Here is a 17,920-nt window from a genome sequence, read left to right on the forward strand (position 1 = left end):
TTCAATTAATTGATTGTTGATTTTCATTTAGATTTTTTCATTTCCATTGAGAAACTAAACTCTTTTGTGTTTTCTTAAGTAAATTGTTTCATTTGATCCACTAATTGTTGGTTTTATTGTTTATCCTTTTTCTCAGCGGAATTTTCAACATGAACAATGGGAACGACGAATATGGATCTGGACTTGGAATCGATGTGCTCGGTGGTCTGGTTCGGGTCGGTGTTAATCGGAATCGATTCAATTACGGTCGAGATGTTGGTGTTTCCATTGGTTGATCTTTGTAATTCCACTGATTGTTCATCTCAATTTTTCAGCAATTTAACGACGAGTAACAATCAGTCAATCTTCTTTTTAATATCTTTTTTGTCTTTTCAATGTCTCTTTTTCCATTTCTTTTCAATCGTATTGATTGACAATTAAAAAACTAATTTTCTCCTTCTGGTATTAGAGGAAAATAGAATCTAATGCCAATAGATGGAGACCTTGTTCTAATTTCTTGCTCTCTGTGGTTTTTGTTTATTTACCGGTGAAAATGTTTGACTGAGTTTCTAGATTGTTTATAATTAGATTAATTAGATTAATTTGATAGTCTTTTTTTAATTTTGTTTCTTCATGTTAACCTGTTTAGTTGATAGAATTTGAATTATAATCTTGACTTGTGTTGGTTCCGTTTTGAAATAATGGTTGTGATTGTGAGTCAATTTCCAATACCTGAAGGTAAAAGTGGTCAAGAAATTGTTGATCGTTTAATTAAACAATTTGAATCGATGCAATTCCAACGTGTTGGTAACTTTGTCGTTGATTGTGAAACGTATTATTCAGCACCAATCATCAATCCACCCAGAGTATTGAACATTATCCACAACTCCGAATATCCTGCCACATGTTTTGCTCAACTTGATACTGGAACCATTTTGAGAGCTGATTCATATTTCGACGCCATGATGGTTGTCATGAATGGTGTTTATCAAGCCAAGAGAGGAAATAAGATTGAATGTAAAGGACCCAAATTCCAGAAAGGTGATTTCATCGTTAGAATTGGATCTGTTTCTATTGGCCCTTCTTTCAGAGGGATTCTTGTTGAGATAGAGTATGGACCCTGTTCTGTTCCCATTTACTGTTGGGATCTATTGAAAGAATTCATTAAAACATTCATGAGAGTTCCTAAAGAACCTCCTCCATATTACAAGGTATTTAGAAGATGACTGATGATCGAACACAATTGACTCGAAGCGAAAACAACAATCAATTTGCTTCGAAATCCAGAATCAGAAAGAAATGAGTAACTTTTAGTTTTTGTCTTTTCTTTCCCACAGAACCGAATGACTGATGTCTGCACTCCGGTTGATACCATTTCTCAATACAATATTCATTTCTCCAATTATCGGAAGATGACACTGATTAGTTCATGTCCACCACCCAATCCATCAGCACCGAAAGGTCCAAATAATAACGATGGCAATCATAATGGAAACAGTGGCGATCAAAACAAAAGTCAACCCGGTGATGGATCAACAAGTGAAATAATTATCGCCAATGTGTAAAAATTTACATTTAATTTTTAGCTTCCTTTCAGGTGGTTTTAGCTTCAATTCACTTAATCGATTTATATTAATCTCTTTAATATTTCTTGATGATAAAACTCTTAAACCACTTTACTCTCAACTCTTTTTCCGCGATCATATCGTCAAGTTTTATCCTTTTGATTTAATCCTTCGACTTGGATTAGAATGGATTAAGTGTGTTAAATAGTTGATGTTCCACCAGGAAGATGCTAAATTCTGCTCATGTGCCATTTCGCTTTTCTTGTCTCCATCGAGACAAACTTCTCATTTGTTTACATTTTCAATCAACAACCACTTGTTTATTTTGATTGTTTTTGTTTAATTTTTTTCTTTTAAATTGTGAAAAATGTTAAATTCCAAAAGTGAAAAACTTCTTTACAAGACTATGGGTTACAGTAACGATAACAACCCATTTGGTGACTCGCAACTACTACAACCACTTGTATGGGGTAAAAAATGTCCTGGTCACAAAAAAATGAATGAGAGTAAATTGAATGAATTAAAAAAAATGAAAAAAAATCGTGAGGAACGAGAAAGAGAGAGAGAGAAAAGAGCCACCGAAATGGAGGACAGACAAAGAGATGCTGAAGCTTCAAAATTCAGAAGCTACAATGATAATGAAGACCAATTTGTATTCAAACAAGCGAATCTCCGATCAGGTGTCCGACTGAATGAGGGTCGACCAAAAACAATTGATGTTCTAGTTGAGTACATCAACATTTTCAACGATGGACAAGGTGGTCAAAATTTGGTCGAACCTTATAATTTACTTAATGGTTTGCGAATCACCGATCTGGAAGATCTCCTAGCAGATATCAAATTGTACAAAAAATTTGACATTGAAAATCTCGATTATTGGACCGATCTGGAGATCATTGTAAATACCGAAATAAAAAAACTTCATCTGTCATCATCAACAGGTATTCATCCAACCGTTGCCGCCGATGCTCATAAGATTCTTGATGGTAAAACACATGAGCAACTTGGCCACTTAATAATAGAAATTAAAAAAAAAATGGACAATGATCGTGGTGTGATTGACATCACCTATTGGGAATCTCTTTTAGAAAAGCTCCAATCGATGATGGCACGAGCTCGTCTTCACGAAAAACACCAACAATTAATAGTGAAAATGAAGACAAATCATCTTCAAGATGAAGGTGACCAAAGTGAAAAAGATGTCGATGATGATTCCATTTCTGCTGAATCTTGTGACAAAGATTATATGGACAATGGCTATTCCCCGGAATTGTCAAGTGGATTTGACCTTGATTCCAATTTAATCGTCAATCCAGTCGACGATTTTTATGACCTTGAACGTGCCCGTCGATTTGTTTCACAATCATCTTCATTCATCGAACCAACAAATGAAGGTATCCTTAGGATTGAAGAAACCACCATCCAAGATCCAGGGATCTCATCTTGGTGCGATAAATATCGGCCTCGAAAACCGAGATTTTTCAATAGAGTTCACACTGGTTTCGAGTGGAACAAATATAACCAAACCACTACGACATCGACAATCCACCTCCCAAAATTGTCCAAGGATACAAATTTAATATATTTTATCCGGATCTCATCAACAAAGGTCAAGCACCGACCTACATTGACCACTTGTCAGGACAACAAAGATTTTGCCATCATTCGTTTTAAAGCTGGTCCACCATATGAAGATATCGCCTTCAAGATCGTCAATCGAGAATGGAATTATTCCCATAAAAGTGGCTTCCGATGTCAATTCATCAACAACATTCTCCAGTTATGGTTCCATTTTAAACGGTATCGATACCGAAGATGAATTAATTTCAAATTTGTATTTTCGACAATCAGTGGAAATGATCCAGTTTATTGATTAAAATAAAAATCATCAAAAAGTTGAACCACTTGTTTGTGGATTATTTTTTCAATTACTAATCAATTTCTTTTTCTCATAACAGATTAACATCTTACATCAATATAAAAAGTTATTTAGATGATCGATGTCTCCGAGATCCTGGAATTGAAGGTCGTGGTTTGTAAAGATCAGCTTCATCATACCTTTGAGAGCTCGATAAATCACTTCTAGTTCAGCGCATACAAGTGATTTATCAGATTTCGATGATGTTCTTCTAGTGTTGAAGAAGCTGAAGATATGAAACAAGAGATGAATGATGTTGAAGGAAAGGTAGTACAAAGTGAGGTTAAAATCGATACTGAAATTAAGATTAAACGAGAAAATATATCAGCTTCTCAGGTTAAAGAAGAGATTGAAACAATTAAAGTTGAAGACTCTGGTACAATAATTAAAGATCAGAAGCTAAATGAAGATGAAGCAACAGATAAAACCAATCAAGTCGTAAATAAGGTGACCGATAAGGCGATAGATGAGAATAAAAATCGGACACAAATCGAAACAAAGAAACGTAAAGAACCAGAAAAAGAACCAGATCCTTGGGGCGATGAAATTGTTCAGGTCAAACCAAAATTTGAGATAATCAAGTCAACACCCGAAGCTCCCGTTTTCGATATAAGAGCAAGAGGCAAAGAAGCGATTTGTTTGACTCCCGTGAAGGTGCTCGTTTTTGCTGATTAGTCGATTGACAATTATGGATTGAATGAATATTCATAATTTCCTTTTTAAAAATGATCAATCATTTTAATAATTTTTTGATTTTCGGTTGATTTTTTGTTTCCATTTGTTAAATTATACAATTATCATTGTCTCTTAGCATTTTTCTGGTTAACATCAACAATTAACATTATGTGTATTTATGGCATCTCGAAAATAAGAAGAACAATTTGTTAAGAGAAAGAAAATAAATTGATAGTTAAATTTTTCTTCTTTCTCTCTATTTCAATTTGATTATCATTCTCAAAGGAGAAAAAAACTTGATAAAATTGATTACCTTCTTCAAATTTTCTCAAGTAGAATTAATTAAGATATTAACGAATATTTTAAATGATAACCAGACTAGATGAAAAGAGGCAAAAGATTTAGTAAAGGGTTAAAGGTAACAACAGAATTAAAAGAGACAATGAAGATTTTTGTTTGATTTTTTTTTCATGAATTCGAAAGAAAAGGAAAATAGTTCATTTTCGAAATCATTTCGACTTATTTAACGTTAAGAACTTTTTTAACTGCTAAAACAACATCGGTCGCTTGAGGGATCGCATTTATTTCTAATGATTGGGTGTATGGCATTGGAACATCGACTCCGGTCACTCTAACAACAGGAGCATCAAGATAATCAAAAGCTGGACCTGGTGAAAGAAATTAAGAAAACACAATTAGAATTCAAATCATTCAGTCAATCATCTGATTCTAAACTTACTTTCCACTATTCTTGCACATATTTCTGATCCAATACCAGATTGAGGCCAACCTTGTTCAACGGTAACTAGATGATTTGTTTTCATCACTGATTGGATAATAGTTTCCTCATCCAAAGGTCTAAGTGATCGTAAATTAATTACTTCACATTCAATTCCAGCACCGGCAAGTTCCTTGGCAGCATCTAAACTTGTCCCCACGGCTTTAGAATGAGCAACTAAGGTAACATGAGTTCCCTGTCTTTCAATTTTAGCCTTTCCAATGGGTAAGGTAAAATCGGGTGATAATGCTTCATCTGGAGTATCGAAAGCAACACCATACAATAATTCATTTTCAAGGAAAATCACTGGATCAGGATCTCTGATGGCAGATTTCAATAAACCACGACAATCTTCAGCTGAATAAGGTGAGATAACTTTAAGACCTGGACAGTGACTATACCAGGCTCCGAAACACTGTGAGTGTTGAGCAGCGACACCAGAAGCTGCACCATTAGGACCACGAAAAACAATTGGTACAGCAACCTAAACATAGTGAGAGAAAAGAGAAATAGAATTAAATAAATATATTAATACCTTTGAACGTCATCAAACGATTTATATAATTGATATAATTGTTTGATCAGCAGAAAAAATCTAAGGAAATTGTCTCACCTGACCAGCAGACATGTAGAAAGTTTTACCCGCCGAATTGATTATTTGATCTATTGCTTGCATAGCAAAGTTGAAAGTCATAAATTCACAAATCGGCCTAAGACCAGCCTAAGAGGAAAGAGAAACATGATAATTAGTAAAAGGAAATGTTATTTATACTGGAAGGGTAAAGAAAAATTGATCAAAATGATGAATGATGAATGAAGAAAATAATCTTTCATATCTATTAATATATAGAAAGATTTACACATAAGAGATTACGAATCTTCATCAAGGTCAATCTAACATCAATCACTTCTCGATCATTCATCAATCATCCATTTCATGTGAGAATTAGTATTGATACCATAGCAGCTCCAACAGCTATTCCAGCGAAACCCATCTCGGTAATCGGTGTATCAATAACTCTTTTATCACCATATTTTTTCCATAGACCTCGGGTTACCTTGTAGGCTCCATCATATTGAGCAACCTCTTCGCCCATGATGAAAACCTTTTCATCTTTTTCCATCTCCTCATCCATTGCTGAATTAAGGGCATCACGAACAGTTAATTTAGCTTGGGCAACACTTGTAACACTTAATCCTCTCCGGGAGATGAGTAAATTTCCATTGAAAGGTTTAAGATTATGTTTTAATAAAGATAATAATCTACTATTAACCTTGTCCATCTTTGTTGATAAAGAGAAAAAGAGGAAAAAAATTAACAACCAACGAGAGAGAAAAAAAATACACAAACAAACAAACGAAACTATGGAATTAAAATCAACACTCTACTTTGTGTTTGAAGAATTAAACGAAGGTTTTCGAGTTAACAATCAATTACTAATTAAATTGGAACGGGAAATATAAAAAGGAAAATAATAACAATTAAATTAAAAAGAGTAACAATCAACAATCAACAAAACCAAAGAGAAGAAAAAATTGTAACCCGTATTAGTTGATAATCTCTCCAAGAGATGGCAGCATATCAGTGCGAACAAAAATCAATCGATTTTTTTTATTTTCAAAAGAGAAAAAATTTTCCTTCAACTAATCAACTTTCCAAGTGTTTTAATGGTTCCTTTTAACAATTAACTAATTGAGGAGTGACAATCGTTTAAATTTGATTAACGGTAGGTAAATGATGGAGAATAGAATAGAATTGAATTGGAGTTGAATCTTTGTTAGATTGTCCAAATAATTCAAATGGAATTTTTTTTTTCTATTTTCTCTTCCCAGGTAACGATAAATATTCTCTTCTTTTTCTTTTCCTGTTGCAACTCCAGGAACATGGAGGTTATTTACTGTTGTTTATTTATCCAAACGAAGAAGGAGGAGAAAAAGGTGAAAGGGCAATAGACGATGGAGGAACAAGGTAAATAGTGAAGAAAATTATGATTTTGTTTACATGTGAACAAAGAAAGAGAAAGAGTTAAATCCAAATAGGAATCGTTTTTATAGATAAAAATGAGTTTTCATTTTGGTAAGAATATGAAAAGAGAAAAGAATAGAAAAGTGAAAATTTCGAAAGAGAAAATGAGATGTTGAAAGTACAAAAATGATCAATAGAGAGCAGCATGTAAATAGTGAATCATGGTGATATTATCCACAGGAATAAAGAGAGAGAGAGAGAAAAGAGAGATGAATATAAGAAAAGACAGAGAGATGACTTGAAATTGCTTGTGCTCTCCATTGATATGATGTCTATTGGTGAAGCTTGAGATGAATTTTTTTTTCTCGCCTGTGTACATAAAAGTGGTTCAAAAGTGATTATTATTATTATACTTCTACTTATTATTATTAGTATAATTATTGTTATAAGTGTTTATTATTATTGTTGTTGGTATAAAAATAATTCTGTGAACAATAATCCACACCGTTCAATCAAAATGATAGGAGGAGGTGGTGGTGGTGGAAGTGCAAGTGGTCCTGGTGGTGGTGGAGGTGGTGGTATTGTAAGTAGTAGTAGTTGTAGTACAAGTAGTAATCAAGGAATCAGTGGTGTTATTGTTACTGGAGGAAGTGGTAGTGCCAGTGGTGTTGGTGGACCAGAAGGATCAACATCACCAACAACTGAATTTACACCAGAATATGATCAATATGGACATGGACATTATTTTACAAAGAAAACATTTCATAAACCAACTTATTGTCACCATTGTACCGATATGTTATGGGGACTTATTGGTCAAGGATGTATATGTGAAGGTGAGCCCAGTGGTGTGCCCATTAGATAATACTATCAACCACTCCTCTCACTTCAATAAACACACACACACACACACACACACATACAACATAATCTATTGTCAGAGTGTTTAAACTCCCTTCATGTGTCTACATCCCCTCCCAACAAACAAACGCATTCATATTAGTACATTTATATTATCGTCGTATTGATAGTGTGAAGAGTGTTCATAAAGTGCTGAGGAGGAGGTGGAGGTAGAAAGTGATGATGGGAGAAAATTGATGAAATTAATATTCTTCTCCATCCAAGAAGAATCATCTTATCAAATTCTCTCTCATCAAAAGAAGCGTCTTTATATCTATTCTCAATTTAGAATATAAATTATTTACAATATCTGTTCTTCTATTAATTATGAATTTTCTTCTATTCTTTTTCTTTCTCTTCATTCTCTCTCATCAATATCTTCACCATCATCTATATCATCATCATCATCATCATAATCACAATTATCTTCAATTATTTTCTCTCTATCTAATTATTGTTTCTTTTTATTTCTGATTTACCTTTGATTTAATTTCTTCTTCTTTTTCGTTATTTTCTTTTGATTTTTTATTGTTTACCTGATTGATATTCGCATTTATTATTATCATTTTGTTGTATTTTCTATTCTATCGTTATTTATTTATCATTTTAATTACACTAATCATCATGATGTAATTATCTTCTTCTGTTAACCATTAATTATTGGTGAATAATTGTAGTGTGCAATTTTGTAGTACACGATCGATGTCTCAAAACTGTTGTTTCTCCCTGTTCCACAATAGCCTCAAATGTAATTAAGGTAAGTTCGTAACCCAAATTAATTTAGTGTAACAATTAGAAGAAAAAAACTCCACAAGATGGAAAAGTAATACGTTAGTAAATCTGCAAGAAGAAATTGAAAAAAAAATCACAGTTACATGCACATAATAATTTTCTACCCATTGACATCTAAAAATCTACCGTTAGTTATTTATCTTTGTCACCATCTTCAACCTTATCCTCATCTTCTCATCATATGATCATGTTCAGATATAATTCAGATGAACAAGATCAAATAAACAATCATCCTCATCATCTAGATGATGAGGATGATTTTCTTCTTTCTTCTTATTCATAATATTTTATGCGCAAGTAGTACTACTTTTTTTTCCTCTTCCTCTTCCTCATCCTCCCCCTCCTCCTCTTTCGCCCTCCTTTGCCTTATCCTCATTATTGTTATGTCTATTTTGAGAAAGTTGAAACAGGGGAGAGAGAGAGAAAAGAGGTGAAAGGAGATGGTGGCAGTGGGAAAACTAGAGAGAGAGAGAAAGAGATTGTCTATTATATCATGTTGTATCAATGAATTTTCTGAATCCAGGTCACTTGAATCAGCTGATGAACTTTGGGAATGACGTCAATGGGAAAAAGGATGAGGCGAAGTTTATTTTAGGCTTTTTTTCCAGGTTAAGGTTTTCATCTCTATTAAACTCTCTCCCCTTCCCACCCTCTGTCTCTCTCTCTTTCTCTTTCTCTATCATCTCGAGTATTTATCATCATCTTTGTAGTTCAAGCAAAAAATGTTCATTAGTAACTCTTAGAGATGATGGAGAAATTTTTTTTCTCAATCAATGGTGTAAGGATCATGATATGGATCAAGTTGAGGATCATTTTGCTCAATGTATTTATAATCATTCCTTCATCTTCCTTGAATCTTTTCCTCTCTCTCTCCTTCCTTTCTTTTTTGAATTATCAGTTGTAAAAATTTCTCACCCAAATAATAATCGTAGTAACCAAGAAAAATCATCTTCATGGTAATAAATAGTTGAGAATGAAAAATGTTTCTCTTTTTAGATCAACTTGAAACTCTATTATTGATTTTTTACTATTTTTAATGAATGAATGAAATTTTATTGTATCAATGAGGTTAATGTTCATGTTTATTATTAACATTTTACTTTTACTCATCCACTGATTAACTAATCATATCAAGACTGAAGGTAATTGTTACCACTCAATACATTTGTTATCACCAGTAAATCATTAGATTTGAACAATGTTATTAAACGTTTGATTTTTACCATTAATTGTGTGAATGTTTGGTTAATGAAATTAGGTTAACCCTGGATTATATTGTGTTGTTATTATTATAATCATTTTGGTACAACAATTAACAAGAAAAACAAAATATAACAATTTACTAATAATATTTGCACACTTAATCATTTACAATAATCAAATCAAATGATAAATTATTGTTTTATCCATTTAAATGTTACTCGAAATCAACTGTTTCTCTGTTGGAATCGACAAGTTTTTTCTTATTTTTCTCAACTAATATTTCCAATTTTAGAATTTTAATTGTTCGAATTTTTTTTTCATAATCTGTTCGTTGTCACCCAATAGAATCCAGTTCCCCATTGTTGGTCTGATGTCGGACATTTTAAGAGAAAATTTTGCAACGTTTGTCGAAAACGAATCGAAGATCAAAGTGCAGTTCGATGTGAAACTTGTGAATATTGTGTTCACTTAGAATGTCAAGATTTCAGTGTAGCCGATTGTAAAGAATGTGCCACTTATATTCCTGATCAAGAACTGGTAAGTTAATTGTAACAATTAAAATTCGCTTTTCGATTGATAGCAAGCGAACGGCGAAAAAAAAATCTAATGGGAAAAAAATTCGAATCATTTTTTTCTCGATTATCCTTTTTGTTTTATATAATTTCTCACTTTTCTTATTTTTTTTTCTCTCTCTCCACTTTTTCCTTTTCTATTTCCGTTTTCCTGTTCCTGTTTTTCTCCAGCCAAAAGTAGTACAATTTCACCATTGGAGAGAAGGTAATCTTCCTCCTAACTCTAAGTGTCATTATTGCCGTAAATCATGTTGGTCAGCTGAATGTCTCGCTGGTATGAGATGTGAATGGTGCGGATGGACGGTAAGTTTGACCCTTTTTCCAAATTCAATATTATCCCGACACATTATTGACCTTTTCTGACCTTTTCCTTTTTCTCTAGGCTCACGCAATTTGTTATAAACAATTAAATCCAGAATGTAATTTTGGTCTAGTCCAGAGTATAATGTTACCACCATATTGTGTTAGCATCCCTCGAACCGATGTACCATTGGAAACGATCATCGGGTTCAAAATCGTAAAAAAGGCGAAAATGTAGCCCGTAAGTTTAGTAAGTGTTGTAAACGATTGTTAATTGTTGTCCAAATCAATCCCACTCTTCCCTGTCAACTAAACCTATTGATCAACACGCACGAAGTATTATTTAATTATTGTGTAATTACGATGTCATATTAGCCAAAAAACTGTCTTGATTAAATTGGTTCTTCTTTTTCTTTGATTATTTAGCTCGAAGTAGCTCTGAAGAGTTACCTGGATCTGACCAGAGGACAAAATCCGAAGCCGAAGAGTATCCATCACCTAAGGATAAAGATAAAGATGAAGGTATTGTTTACCTTTTCGATTTAGAAAAGACCCAAATTATTAACAGTTAATTGTTTAATTCTAATTACACAGAGGTAGTTAAAATCTACGATGGTAATGCTTCAATGAAACGAAGTACATTCCGGACAATCACCATCTCACGAAGTGCAAACAAGGAACAGATCATAGCGGCCGCTCTTCGAGCTTTTCATATTCACGATGATCCCAAACACTATATTATAACCGATTTTTATGGTAAATTAAGTTCGACAACTTTTTATTCTCTTAATTCTTAATTGTTTACGTTTGAATTTCTCCTTGATAATAGATCCAAATGAGAAAGAATTATGTGATTTTATGTCGATACCCAGTTTAACCAGGAAAGAGGGCAAAAGGCCTGGTATCTTTTTTAGGTTTCGTCCACCCAATTCCTCACAAGGAACCATTCGAGTCTATCCTGGGAAACTTAAGTAAGTTAATCGTCATCATCAAGTGATTAACAATCAATCAAAGTGATCAAACAATTTCCTTTGGTTTTCCAACTGTTTTCCTGACAAATTTGACATTTTTCATACTAGTAAATTCAAAATAATCAACATGCAATCAACTGATTAACTGATCATGTTTATCTAATCATTTGATTTTCCAATTTGATTTTTAGGTTATTGATCAATTTTAATTTCTCCAATGAAAGAATTGAGTTTTTGATTGATTATCTAATTTCAATATTTATTTTCCTCCTTTCATAATCATTGTAATTTAAATCTCTAATTGTTTCTTTTTTTATCTTTGATTAATTGTTATTTTTTGCAGCGTTTTCGTTAACGATACTTATTGTGTGATACCTGTAACTGATGATACAACAGTAGAGGAAGTAATTAAATCATCATTAGAAAGATTTGGTTTGGATCCTAAAGATATAAACAGATATCGCCTTGTTGAAGTTTCCTTAGAGAAAGGAGGTAATTATGATTAACTTAATTGGGTAAACAAACGTGATCCAATTTACTAATTGTTATCTTGGTAAATTTTATCCAACAATCAGCTGTCCATGAAAGGACAATGGATAATCAAGAAAGTCCCTGGGAGATAATTAAAAACGTAGCAAGAGTAAGTTTATCATATAGAATTTTAATATTTTATTTTACGATATTAGAAAATTACTAATAATATTTGTTTTAATTGTTCTCCAATTATCATAGGAATCAGTTCGTCAGAAGGAAAATACTCGATTCTATCTACAAACCAAAGACGAAGTGTACTGTTCAAATGTGGCCATTTTCGTCGGCAATTTACCTCCGAATTTGCCCCAACGTCATTACGAGAAAATCCTTGTTGATGTTTTAGGAAAACGTAAGTTTACTAGAAGGAAGAAAATTTTGTTAAATTCTGTTACTAATTATCAACAATTATCTTTGATTATGATGAAAATTTTCAGCTTATAAATACCGTTCAGTTGGTCCAATTTACTACGAATATGGATCGTTAATTATAACCTACGATAATGCCGATATCGCTGTAAAAGCTTTTTATATGTTACGAGAAACGGTTTATGATGATAAAAATTTACTTGTCCTTTTATTACCAAATATTGTCGCCGATATGGTTCCCACCGGAGTTAGGGTAAGTTAATTAGGTTAATTGTGATACGAAAAAGAATATCATTTAATTGTTAATTGCTCCTTTTTTTTCCAGCCTCTATTGGTTTTTGTTAACGTTAAAAGTGGTGGTTGCCAAGGATTAGAGTTAATCTCAGCATTCCGTAAATTGTTAAATCCTTATCAAGTTTATGATTTAGAAAATGGTGGTCCACTTCCAGGGTAATTAACTCTTAATTGTTGTTAATTGTTTTCTTTTTTTGCTCTGTGTTTTCTAATTGTTGTTGTTATCCTTTCATCTCTTCAGGTTATACGTTTTCCGTTGGGTTAAAGATTATAAAATTTTGGTCTGTGGCGGTGACGGAACCGTTGGTTGGGTGTTACAGTGTTTAGATAATGTCGGTCAAGACTCAATTTGTCAATCACCTCCATGTGCCATTGTCCCTTTAGGTACTGGTAATGATTTGGCTCGAGTACTTCGATGGGGCTCAGGTTATACTGGTGCTGAAGATCCGATGACCCTTTTAAAAGATGTCATCGAAGCGGAAGAGATTAGATTAGATAGATGGACAGTGGTCTTTCATACAGATGAACCAGCGCCCAAACAGGAAGATAAACCTGGTTTACCTGGTAATCAAACGGGAGCCTCTGAAGATAATACTGCAATCTATGTGATGAACAATTATTTTGGTATCGGTATTGATGCTGATCTTTGTCTAGGTTTTCATATTGCCAGGGAAGAGAATCCAGATAAATTTAATTCCAGGTAAATAAGAATAAGAATAATAATAATAATAATGATAATCATTGTCAATGGGAAACTAATTGTTTGCAATTTACTTTCCATAGACTTCATAACAAAGGTGTCTATGTAAAAATGGGTTTAAGAAAAATGGTTACTAAGAAAACATGGAAAGAGCTTCATAAGGAAATCAGGGTTGAAGTTGATGGTAAATTAGTTAATTTACCTCCGGTTGAAGGGATTATAATTCTTAATATACTCAGGTAAGAATTTAATCTTGTAGAAATTTGATTGTTGTCATGATTAATCTTATTTTTGATTGTTACAGTTGGGGATCTGGTGCCAATCCTTGGGGTCAAGAAAAAGATGACCAATTTTCAAAGCCTACACATTATGACGGGATGCTTGAGATCGTCGGTGTAACTGGAGTTGTACATATGGGTCAAATACAGAGTGGCCTTCGAAATGCCATTCGAATCGCTCAGGGTGGACATGTAAGCAAATAAATATATAGATTATATTGAATTTCTAACAATCAACTAATTTACTTTTGTCTGTGTAGATTAAAATTAGGATAAACACTGAGATGCCTGTTCAGGTTGATGGTGAACCTTGGATTCAAGCTCCTGGTGAGGTTGTGGTACTTAAATCAGCTCTAAAAGTAAGTAGTCAATGAATTACTATTAATTATCATTTGATTGATTGTCTTTTCTATTAATTAATTGTTGAACAATTAGGCAACTATGCTACGGAAAACAAAAATGAAACGTCGTAACACTGAACCTGCCCTATCCGCCTCAGAAAAATCCTCCGGTGAAAGGTCATCTGTAGCTTTAGGTGAAAAATCGTCCATCAGTGAGCGTCCAGATGAGTAAATCTAATTGTTAATTAACGATAATTAATAATAATTATAAATAGATAATAATAATAATCATCAATACTACTACTAACAATGAACCACTTTCATCAACAACAACAACAAGAAACCACCACCACTAACTACAATTAACGCCAACCCATTAAATCAACAACCATTTTGATTATATATTATCAATTGTTGCTTAATTAATATGGTTAATTGCAACAATTTAACTTAATTCACTTGGTATTTAAATGATAATATCAAGATGGACAATTAAGGAAATGAAATCCTTTTTTTTTATTCAATGTAAATCAAATTGACATCATCTTTCATCATCATCATCAATCGTTAATCAACAACAATTTAATTGACAACTTTGATATTGATATACTTAAATTAATCAAAAATCACCCACTCATTGTAATCATCATCATCAACTTTCACATCTTCATCATAATTCATGATTAACTTTATCGTTCAACAATTAAGATCATCAATGATTCGAGGACTTGGCTCCAATTAACCAAAATTTTTAATTGTAAACAATTAAAACTTTGCCAACTCTAGTCAAATTAACATTTTTTTCACCAGTTGCTTAATCAACACAAAGATGATTAACTAATCATCATCTTAACAACTGAATTGAAAAGTTTTCACATTTTTTGTTTTCTTTTTGTAAACTCAACCAACTTAATTAATGGTAACAATTAAGGAATCATTGTAATCAGAATTAACTTTTTACTTTCTGATTCTTCCCTCTGATCATATTAATTATCATCATTCCAGATCTAAAATAACAATACAAACACAATTAAGGAATTAATTGGATTGAAAATTTTCTAATCAGTTAATCCAAATCTCCAAAAATCCCCACTTGTTAATCATCGTAATCAATTTTAATTATTGTGAGATTAATGGACAATTAACTTTCAACGTTTTCATATGAAACCAGAAATCAAATGAACTTTTCAAATTGTGTCCAAACTTTTTCTGCTTTTTCCTGATTAACTGGATTAACAACAACAATTAACATAATGATCATCATCAAGAGACAATTAAATTAATTGTGATTTGGGGGATAAACAATTTATATATATAAATATGTACAAAAAAATCAAATCACACACATCAAAATCTTAATAGTAATCATTTTGTTTCTCCCTTTGTATCATAATCTAAATTGTTAGTGGTGATAATTAACGCAATTAATTAATTTCTGGTTTAACCATTTTCTATATCAGTGCTTCTATGTGTGTAAATCGCAAATCATCATTCATAATCATCACAATCAACTTTAATTTGGTTTACGTTTATTTCATTTTCATTTTCTAGTCAACACAATTAACTTTATCTCTTCCACAATTAAGCCAACAAGTTAACCATCAACAATTAATGTGATCTACTTACTAATTAATCATCAATCAATTTCTAGTCTCTCTCTCTCATCAACCTGATCAACATCAACAATTAACTTTGTCAAGAAATTCAACTTAAAGGAATCAAGATTTAATTGCAATTGGAAAAAAATTTCTTCATCTAATCATCGTCATAATTTTAATTGTTCTACAACAATTAAACTGATTTAATTTCTTAGCTATTTATAAGCAACAATATCAATCTAACTGATCAGCAATCAATTGATTTTGTTACAATTTGCTACTCTAATCAACACATTTTAATTATGATTGCTGCCAACAATTAACAAGGGAGAATGAGACACAAACAATTAAACTAATTTCACCAGTTACGACGATGAAAAGAAGCAATTTAAATCGTTGGACCATTGATTTAATTGTGAATTTAAACAACAACAATCAAGAGAGGAGATAAAACTAAATTATTGATCATTAGTTAATTTACAATTTGATTAATTTAATTTAAATGAAACTAATTTATTTAACAAACCTGATGATTAAGCTATAAGAGAGTCCAAATTTTTAATTACTGTCTATTTAATTTTAATTTTCCAGTAGATGATTTCACATGAAAATTTTACCAGCAAACTGATTAACATTAATTAACTAATTGCAAATGATTAACTCTAACAATTAATCCCAAAAAATTAACTCTGATTACTTTGCAAAATGTTTGCAAAGTGTAGTTTCAATTGTATGTCTTTAAAACGGACAAATTTTAATCAACTCACCTAAATATATTTAATCAATTAATCACAATAATTAGTAACTTAAACAACAATCAACAGCAATTAAAGGGCAGAAATTATGATTTAACTTTGATTATTAACCAGAAACAAAATTCAGGTCGTTTTTTTTATCCACCACGACGATTTCACTGAATATCTCGACAATTAAATGTCACATGAATGTCAAACTTGACCAGAGGACAAACAGAATTAAAGAACTCGACCTTACGATTTTCAAGGTCATTGAGGTCATTTCCCCAAGAACACGTTGATTGGTCATCTTAAAACCCTTTCATCACAGTAAAGTTTAATTTCTAATTGTCAATTGCAAAGGTTGATTGTTGTTAGAGGTTTGGAAATGTTTTTTTTAATTCCCTTGCACAAGAATCACAATTTATCATCGCAATCAAATCAATCACACCAACAAATGTACAATTAAACTTAACAATTAACAGCTCAATTTCAAATCTCTGATGCTTAATCAAATAACTGGTTTAATCGATAAACACACACACACCAAAGACAATTAACTAATTAGCTGCCACTTTACAATTAACTGATTGTTTTGAAAAGAGATTGAAGATTTTTTTTTCTTATTAAATTTTAATTTCCTTGTTAATTTAAATACACTTCTTTGTACCAGACTTAATTCTGGAAACTGAATCAGTAAATGACTTTGATCATCATCAACCATCATTCATCAATTTAATCATCACAATTTGTTAATCATCATCACGATAATCACACTGAAAACTGATTTCTCTTAATTTTTATTCAAAAAACAAAACGAAACAATTTTTATGTTGATAAAATCTCTGATTAAACAACTGAATCAACTCCCCTCCCCTTAATCCTGTTGATTAAGAAAATTAATTACTGTTAATTACCCTGATTATAACTATGTAAGGTGTGATTGGTGCAAACACCAAACCTTAATTGTTTTTAATTTTATCAATTGTAAACTTTTTTCCCTTCAACTATTATTTTTATTACTCTCCTTTTCTTGATTTGTTGATTGATTATGTAGATCATCAAGTTGATTTTCACCAACAATTTAATTCTGATGATCAAAAAACAATCAATGACTGAATTGAATCTCAACCGTTAACTTAATTTACTTATGATTTCTCTCTCTCTCTCTCACTTGATCAATTTAATTGTATTATTATCATTATCTAGTTACCAGATTATCCGATTAAGTTAATCACTGGATTAATAGATATTTTTCCTCTTCTTCCTGTAATTAATTTGATTCCTTTATCTCCTGTTGCTTAAATTGCACTATTGTGCCATCCATGATTATGATACAATTACATTAATTGATAAATATAAATGATCATTTAAATTGTCACCGAGTAGTTAACTTGATTGACAATTAAACTTAGAATAAAAATTATTCCATAAAATTGAATTCATTTGATTATCT

At 31.9% G+C, this 17,920-nt stretch overlaps 4 protein-coding genes across 4 annotated transcripts; 3 read left to right on the forward strand and 1 right to left on the reverse strand.

The window, feature by feature from the left end:
- The first annotated feature begins 532 nt into the window (after positions 1-532).
- On the forward strand, positions 533-1,658 carry LOC128388608 (mediator of RNA polymerase II transcription subunit 20-like). The gene is made up of 2 exons (XM_053348040.1): positions 533-1,190; positions 1,317-1,658. Exons 1-2 carry the CDS (start codon positions 681-683, stop codon positions 1,542-1,544), a joined length of 738 nt encoding a protein of 245 aa, XP_053204015.1. The 5' UTR covers positions 533-680; the 3' UTR covers positions 1,545-1,658.
- Positions 1,659-1,798: 140 nt separating this feature from the next.
- Positions 1,799-3,445, forward strand: LOC128388596 (splicing factor Cactin-like). The gene is given in 3 exon segments (XM_053348024.1): positions 1,799-3,067; positions 3,070-3,169; positions 3,171-3,445. Coding segments are annotated over 3 exon segments (1,449 nt in total). The 5' UTR covers positions 1,799-1,911; the 3' UTR covers positions 3,364-3,445.
- A 728-nt stretch (positions 3,446-4,173) lies between these two features.
- On the reverse strand, positions 4,174-6,435 carry LOC128388598 (pyruvate dehydrogenase E1 component subunit beta, mitochondrial-like). Its single transcript, XM_053348026.1, has 4 exons — positions 5,875-6,435; positions 5,529-5,636; positions 4,877-5,399; positions 4,174-4,805 (listed from the first exon to the last, which is right to left on the reverse strand). Exons 1-4 carry the CDS (start codon positions 6,196-6,198, stop codon positions 4,657-4,659), a joined length of 1,104 nt encoding a protein of 367 aa, XP_053204001.1. The 5' UTR covers positions 6,199-6,435; the 3' UTR covers positions 4,174-4,656.
- Positions 6,436-6,520: 85 nt separating this feature from the next.
- Positions 6,521-17,903, forward strand: LOC128388575 (diacylglycerol kinase theta-like). Its single transcript, XM_053347990.1, is given in 21 exon segments — positions 6,521-6,642; positions 6,749-6,884; positions 7,406-7,717; positions 8,459-8,538; positions 10,122-10,313; positions 10,520-10,651; positions 10,731-10,854; positions 10,857-10,898; positions 11,075-11,170; positions 11,243-11,404; positions 11,478-11,619; positions 11,963-12,111; positions 12,195-12,259; positions 12,352-12,502; positions 12,588-12,772; positions 12,845-12,969; positions 13,055-13,513; positions 13,597-13,752; positions 13,818-13,983; positions 14,052-14,150; positions 14,227-17,903. Coding segments are annotated over 20 exon segments (2,988 nt in total). The 5' UTR covers positions 6,521-6,642; positions 6,749-6,871; the 3' UTR covers positions 14,365-17,903.
- The last annotated feature ends 17 nt before the right edge of the window (positions 17,904-17,920 follow it).

Source organism: Panonychus citri, unplaced genomic scaffold (assembly GCF_014898815.1).
Source record: "Panonychus citri isolate SS breed McGregor unplaced genomic scaffold, ASM1489881v1 Contig00100, whole genome shotgun sequence".
NCBI lineage: Eukaryota > Metazoa > Arthropoda > Arachnida > Trombidiformes > Tetranychidae > Panonychus > Panonychus citri.

Coding starts and splice junctions, on each gene's coding strand:
- LOC128388598 (XM_053348026.1), bottom strand. CDS start 6,198: ATGGACAAGGTTAATAGTAGATTATTATCTTTATTAAAACATAATCTT. Junction 5,637..5,874: donor TAGCTGTTGGAGCTGCTATG/GTATCAATACTA, acceptor CTTTCCTCTTAG/GCTGGTCTTAGGCCGATTTG. Junction 4,806..4,876: donor ATGTGCAAGAATAGTGGAAA/GTAAGTTTAGAA, acceptor TTCTTTCACCAG/GTCCAGCTTTTGATTATCTT.
- LOC128388608 (XM_053348040.1), top strand. CDS start 681: ATGGTTGTGATTGTGAGTCAATTTCCAATACCTGAAGGTAAAAGTGGT. Junction 1,191..1,316: donor AACCTCCTCCATATTACAAG/GTATTTAGAAGA, acceptor TCTTTCCCACAG/AACCGAATGACTGATGTCTG.